This window comes from Piliocolobus tephrosceles, chromosome 19 (assembly GCF_002776525.5).
Source record: "Piliocolobus tephrosceles isolate RC106 chromosome 19, ASM277652v3, whole genome shotgun sequence".
NCBI lineage: Eukaryota > Metazoa > Chordata > Mammalia > Primates > Cercopithecidae > Piliocolobus > Piliocolobus tephrosceles.
In genome coordinates, this window is record NC_045452.1 from 1,900,766 (window position 1) to 1,908,167 (window position 7,402).

General features: G+C 54.8%; 2 protein-coding genes across 3 annotated transcripts in view; both read right to left on the bottom strand.

Annotated features, from left to right (window-relative positions):
- BID (BH3 interacting domain death agonist) overlaps window positions 1–1,132 on the bottom strand; it is a 21,030-nt gene extending 19,898 nt beyond the window's left edge. For both annotated transcript variants that reach the window (XM_026447130.1, XM_026447131.1), the window contains exon 1: window positions 1,013–1,132. In XM_026447130.1, coding sequence (XP_026302915.1) covers window positions 1,013–1,024 — 12 coding nt within the window. In that variant the 5' untranslated portion in view covers window positions 1,025–1,132. The remainder of the gene's footprint in view (window positions 1–1,012) is intronic.
- MICAL3 (microtubule associated monooxygenase, calponin and LIM domain containing 3) overlaps window positions 1–7,402 on the bottom strand; it is a 1,031,057-nt gene that overhangs the window by 864,371 nt on the left and 159,284 nt on the right. The gene's annotated exons all lie outside the window — the stretch shown is intronic.

Here is a 7,402-nt window from a genome sequence, read left to right on the forward strand (position 1 = left end):
CACCCAGGCTGGAGTGCAGTGGCACGATCTCAGCTCACTGCAAGCTCTGCCTCCCGGGTTCACGCCATTCACCTGCCTCAACCTCCCGAGTAGCTGGGACGACAGGTGCCCACCACCTCGCCTGGCTAGTTTTTTGTTTTTTTTGAGACGGAGTCTTGCTCTGTCGCCCAGGCTGGAGTGCAGTGGCCGGATCTCAGCTCACTGCAAGCTCCACCTCCCGGGTTTATGCCATTCTCCTGCCTCAGCCTCCCGAGTAGCTGGGACTACAGGCGCCTGCCACCTCGCCCAGCTAGTTTTTTTGTATTTTTTAGTAGAGACAGGGTTTCACCGGGTTAGCCAGGATGGTCTCGATCTCCTGACTTAGTGATCCGCCCGTCTCAGCCTCTCAAAGTGCTGGGATTACAGGCTTGAGCCACTGCGCCTGGCCTTGTATTTTTTTTTTTTTTTTAGTAGAGACGGGGTTTCACCACGTTAGCCAGGATGGTCTCGATCTCCTGACCTCGTGATCCGCCCGCCTCAGCCTCCCAAAGTGCTGGGATTACAGGCTTGAGCCCACTTTCTTGTTTTTAAATCTCTTTTGTGTGTGTTTGCTTGCTTGTTTGTTTGGATAGGGCTGCAGTGCACTGGCACAATCACAGTTCACTGTAGCCTCGACCTCCTGGCCTCAAGGAATCCTCCTGTTTGGCCTCCCAAAGTGCTGGGACCCACAGCCTATGGCTGTCAATGGTCTTAAACCAAAAGCCCCCTTGCCCTTGCAGTTAGCCCCAGGCGCTGTGCGGAGGGGCTGCACCGAAAGCAGAGTGCAAGGAAGGTGCAGGACAGGGAAAGGGAGGAATTCCCCGCTCTTGCCTGCTTCAGTGACGGGCTGGGCGGGGTTCGTCTGTGCAGAGCTGTGGTAAGGGCCACGTGGGCTCAGCCTCAGCCCTCAGGGAGGCATGCTGGGGGACATGCCAGCCCTTACCCCTCACCCCCCACCCCCCACAAGGCACCCACAGGGGATCTGGCCTCTGACCTCACAGTCCATGGCCTGGGGCAGCGCGGCAGCTCCGACTCACTCCTGGTCCACAGTGTCCCAGCGGCGACCTGGAAGAGGATGCACACAGAGTGGGCGGCTGCTCCTGGAAAGCCCTGGTCAGGACCCCCCGGAAGGACAATGCAGCTGGCCTGGGCTCCGGAAATGGTGGCTGAGCCCAGGTCCTGGCCTGACCAGAGGATCCTGGGTTTCTTTCCTCTTGGCTGGAGCCAAGCTTTGTTTCCCTCATTCCAGATACTCGCCCAGGCACTCAGTGCCCTGGGGCCAACCCCACACCTGAATTCAGCCCTCCCATGCCACCCCAGGAAGACCTCAGACATTGGGGAAACAGGGCCGGCGGCTCACAAATTATTTTATTATCATATAAAATGTAAAATGTTTATAGAGAGAGAGAATGGATTTGACAATTAAAAAATTAAATCTTCCAGCTAGACGCAGTAGCTCATGCCTGTAATCCCTTTGGGAGGCTGAGGCGGGAGGATCACTTGAGGTCAGGAGTTCAAGACTAGCCTGGTCAACATGGTGAAATCCCGTCTCTACTAAAAATACAAAAATAGGCCGGGTGCGAGTGGCTCAGGGCTGTAATTCCAGCACTTTGGGAAGCCAAGGCGGACAGATCACGAGGTCAGGAGACAGAGACCATCCTAGCTAACACGGTGAAACCCCATCTCTATTAAAAATAGAAAAAATTAGCTGACGTGGTGGCACGCACCTATAGTCTCTGGTACTTGGGAGGCCGAGGCAGGAGAATCGCTTGAACCCGGGAGGCAAAGGCTGCAGTGAGCTGAGATCATGCCACTGCACTCCAGCCTGGGTGACAGAGAGAGACTCTGTCTCAAAAACAAAACAAAAGAAAAAACAAAAAAACAAAAATAAGCTGGGTGTGGTGGTACACGCCTGTAATCCCAGCAACTCGGGAGGCTGAGGCTGGAGAATCGCTTGAATCCAGGAGGCGGAGGTTGCAGTGAGCCAACATTGCGCCATTGCACTCCAGCCTAGGTGACAGCTCGAGACTAAGATTGATCTGAGATGACGATTGCTTGCACCCGGGAGTTCAAGGCTGCAGTGAGCTAGGATGGCGCCACTGCACTCCAGCCTAGGCATAGAGGGAGACGCTGGCTCTAAAATAAAAGAATGACCAGTCTGGGCCAGGCACAGTGGCTCATGCCCGTAATCCCAGCACTCTGGGAGGCCGAGGCAGGCGGATCACGAGGTCAAGAGATGGAGACCATCCTGGCCAACATGGTGAAACCCTGTCTCTACTAAAAATACAAAACTTAGCTGGGTGTGGTGGTGCATGTACACCTGTAGTCCCAGCTGCTTGGGAGGCTAAGGCAGGAGAATGGCGTGAACATGAGAGGCGGAGGTTGCAGTGAGCCGAGATCATGCCATTGTACTCCAGCCTGAGTGACAGAGCGAGACTCTGTCAAAAAAAAAAAAAAAAAAAAAAAAAAAGAATGACCAGTCTGGCCAACATGGTGAAACCCCATCTCTACAGAAATACAAAATTAGCCAGGTACGGTGATGCAAACCCTGTGGGCCCAGCTACTCAGGAGGCTGCGGCAGGAGGATCACTTAAGCCCAGGAGGTGGAGGTTGCAGTGAGCAGAGATCACACCACTGCACTCCAGCCTGGGCAACAGAGTGAGACCCCTCTCAGAAAAAAAAAAAAAAAAAAAAAAAGCTCTGTGTTGGCATTAGTATAATAAGGTGTCTTAAAAAGACTGAACACAAATTTCTACAGAACACTGTGAATAGAATGATCCTGTTTTAAAAAGCATTTGCCTGTGCGTGTGTGTATAGACACAGTATCAGGTTAAACCAAATGAAATGGCTATTTCGTAGGACAAAACCAGGCACTGGCAATTTCACATGGTTCCTGAATACATAGGAAATAAAAAGCAAACAGAGGAGAGAGCCTGGCCCAGGCAGAGGAGGTGGCAGGAAGCAGCACTGACAGGCGCCTCACCCACCTCCCCACCTTGGGGCTCACACAGGCCTGGGGGCCCTGCACCGCTGCAGGCTGTACCCCACTCTCCCACTGGGGAGCCCAGGAGAAACCCTCGCTGGGTGTGGCCGTGCATTTCATAGGAAAGGACCTAAGCTGCATGACAGACAGGGAGGCACCAGGGCCGGCTCCGGGGCCATCTGCCGGCTCCACAGGGGAGGAAGGGGAGCCTGCACCCACACGAGACAAAGCGCAAGACAGAGCCCACTCCACGAAACAGGCCACAGAGGCCACAGCACCTCCCAGGGCCACTGGCACAGTGGACCAGACCCTAGCTTCCGCCTCAAGGTCTGCAGTCCCCGCGCCTCGCCACTTTGTTCTCCAAGGAACAACTTCAGGGGTCTCTGTGGGGAAAGTGCCCACTGTCACCTCTGAGCTCGGAAGGCAGCTCACAAAAACCAGCGTCCTTCAGACTCAGATACACGCCCACGTCACAAGCAGACTGCGGCCACCTTGGCACTGCAGCGAGTCTCCCACCAGACTCTAACGCTGTGTCTCATGCCATCCTTCTCAGCCAGGGTGACTTGGACACCCAGGAAATATCTGGTGCTGTCTGGAGACATTTACGGGGCGCATGCTCCTTTCACTGCAGGTAGCAGTGGGGGCACTGCTGAGTACCCTGCAATGCTCAGGGCAGTCCCACAACCCATCAAGTTCAAAGTGTCGCTAGTGCTCAGGGCCGAAGTCCACACCAGTGTGTTCATATAAACAGCGAACACCACTAACCCATACCGGTGTCACATACATGGTAGAACACCCACTAATCCAGACTGGTGTGTCACACACAGCAGAACGCCACTGACCCATACCGACATTGTCACATCACAGAGGAAAACCACTAACGCATGCCAGTGTGTCACATACACAGCCAATACCATTAACCCCAGTGTGGGGCATGCAAATACCTTACATTGTCACCACTAAAGACAGGGCTGGGATAAATACCCCGATGGGACTTTTTAAATTTTTTTTTTGAGACGGAGTCTTGCTCTGTCGCCCAGGCTGGAGTGCAGTGGCGTGATCTCAGCTCACTGCAAGCTCCGCCTCCTGAGTTCACGCCATTCTCCGGCCTCAGCCTCCCGAGTAGCTGAGACTACAGGCGCCTGCCACCTCGCCCGGCTAGTTTTTTGTGTTTTCAGTAAAGACAGGGTTTCACTGTGTTAGCCAGGATGGTCTCCATCTCCTGACCTTGTGATTCGCCTGCCTCGGCCTCCCAAAGTGCTGGGATTACAGGCGTGAGCCACCACACCTGCTCCCCCATGGGACATTTTCTATCAAATCCATGACCATATGGGATAACAGAGGGGCGAGGTGGTGTGGCAGTCTCGGGAGAGGACAGAGTGAGGGCAGCTCCCCTGGGCTGTGCCTTGAGGCCGCACGGCCCAGACCCTGAGGGCCCCATACCCTGGGACATGAGGCCGCCTCCTCTGGACAATGGTCTCGGAGGGCTTTAGGAGCAGGGAGCGGCATTCCTAGGCCTGGCTGGTCAACTTCGGGCGGAGCACCAGCCCTGCATCGGGTAACCTCTGGCTTCATTTGTCTCTTAAGAAGAAATCCAGTGAGTCAATGGCAGCTGTGAGTGGGACTCCGAGGGCGTGGATGCAGACTCCCTGGAAACCACAGAGGCTCCCCAGTCAATAGCGGCCCTACCCCCATCCCAACCCCTAAACAAAGTTGCAGTAAGAAGGAACCTCAGGCAGCCAGGAGTTCATGCCCCTCTCTTCCAAGGGCCAGTGGGAAGACAGCCAGGCAGGTGGGGAACGGGAAATACCCCCGCCTCACCTCAGTGAGGCTGCCCTCACGCCAGGACGCTCACAGCCAGGATCCCCGAGGCCCTAGCAGTGAGCAGGGTGAGGGGCCGAGCCCTGCATGTGCCATTCCCCCAGTCTCCAGGACTCTGCTGGACGGGGGTGACAAATACCATCTCTGACAACAAGGACCCCAGCAGGCACCGCCAGGCCCCCTCCGCAGGCCTCCCCGCCAATCCTCACCACAGCCTCGCCAGGAAGGCGCTTCTGCCCTGGTTTCAGAGACACGGCTGAGGCTCCAGGGGGCCCAGGGAGGGCAGGGGGCCGCTTCGCTGCTGCTGAGCTGGGGGGCGCCAGGCCCGCACGAGTATGTTCAGGAGTATGCTCAGATGCCAGCTTTGCTTCTGAGGCCCGTGGGCCTCCCATGCACTCTGGAAGCCAAATGTCCTGGAACTCATTGAAAGCACCACGCAGTCGGTCAGATAGAGGCGTGGGCCACGTGGGGACAGGCACAGCACACAGGTGCTCCCAGAGGAAGATTTGTAAGGGCCAGATCTCTGAAGGGCAGTCCTCCTGGGCCAACATCATCCCTGTCTTCCTGGTCCCACTCACAGGCGAGAGCTGACTCACTGAATTTCTTTTCTGTTTTTGTTTGGTTTTGTTTTGTTTGAGACAGAGTCTCACTGTGTCACCCAGGCTGGAGTACAATGGTGTGGTCTCAGCTCACTGCAACCTCCACCTCCCCGATTCTAGCGCTTCTCCCGCCTCAGCCTTCTGAGTAACTGGGACTACAGGCGCCCGCCACCACACCTGGCTAATTTTTGTATTTTTAGTAGAAACGGGCTTTCACTATGTTGGGCAGGCTGGTCTCGAACTCCTGATCTCATGATCGCCCGCCTCAGCCTCCCAAAGTTCTGGGATTACAGGCGTGAGCCACCGTGCCCGGCCTGAATTTCTTTTTTTTAAGAGATGGAGTGTCGCTATGTTGCCCAGGCTGGCTTAGAACTCCTGGGCTCAAGCAATCCTCCCACCTCGGCCTGAACTCCTGGGCTCAAGCTATCCTCCCACATCGGCCTTCTGAGTAGGTGGGGCTTCAGGTGTGCACCACAGCACCCAGCTAAATTTATTCTTAAGTAACAAATGACTGTCACTACGTTCCCCAGGCACACACACACCTTCTAAACACTATGTGACCTCGAGGTCACCCACACGCTGCACAGGAGGGCACGCCAGCCCAAAGCCAGGACTACCAGCTCGACTCATGCCCTGGCCACCACTGACACACTCTGTGGCTTTGGGGTGGCATTCTCCCACCGGTAGACGTGCTGGGCTTGCTGGCAGTGCAGGTACTGTACTCAGGGCTAGGGACAATGGCAAAAATGATCCATGTGTCCCTGGCCCAGTGGAGCTTATTTACAAAAATATACCATTGTAAATACAGTGGATACCATGAAAACAAGCATGTGCTACTCTAGGAACGTCCATCCACCTCCCAAACTTCACGGCATGCTCTGTGCAGCACCAAGGAACGCGCCAACCAGGGAGTGTGAACACACAAGCACTGTGACCTAGACTGGTGACCCAGAGAAGGGGCAGTGCCATTTGGGACAGGGCTGAAGAATGCCCAAGAATTAATCAGAAAAGGAGAGGGGCAGGGAAGGAATTCCTGACACTTCACTTTTCTGGGCCTTGGTGTCTTCAGAAAAATAAAGGGTTTGGAGGCCGGGTGCAGTGGCTCACGCCTGTAATCCCAGCACTTTGGGAGGCCAAGGCGAGCGGATCACAAGATCAAGAAACTGAGACCATCCTGGTCAACATGGTGAAACCCTGTCTCTACTAAAAATACAAAAATTAGCCAGGTGTGGTGGTGCGTGCCTGTAATCCAGCTACTTGGGAAGCTGAGGCAGGAGAATCACTTGAACCCAGGAGGCGGAGGTTGCAGTGAGCTGAGATCGTGCCACTGCACTACAGGCTGGGCGACAAGAGCAAAACTCCATCTCAAAAAAAAAAAAGAAAAGAAAAAAAGAGAGAAGAATGAAGGAGTAGAATAAATAACAAAACAAGAGGCACACAGAGGAAGAAGTGGCTCTGAAGCTGGATTCCTCTGTGCTGTGAGCATCTCCCTCTGCCGACAGGCCCTGGCAGCTGCTAACCTGGAACAAACATCCTAGCCAGTCACATGCTGTTTAGAAACAGGATGACTCTGAGGTCAGCACGTATTTGTCACTGGCTTCCATGCTGTCGAAAGTTAATGTTGCCTTAAGAATATAATCCATTCTTCTCCTGCAAATACCTCAGAACTGCCCATTGTCCACAGAATGACCAGGCCATAGCCTGTGCCACAAAAAAGCCCTGGCATCAGTTCCCAAGAGAGGCCATGCACTCTGTCAACAGAGGCTGATCAGAAACAGGGATCCATGCCTCTGCCTGCAGAGCTGGAGGCTGCACCTGACCCTGCAGCCTGGAACACCTTGGGCCCTGCCGTGCCGTGGGCCACAGAGGACACCATGGGCTCAACCTTCCTCAACCAAACTAAGTCCTCTAGGAGCCAGGTGAACTGGAATGAGTCCCTGGGAGACTTGGGGCAAGGTCACAGCATCCACCTCTGTGGTCT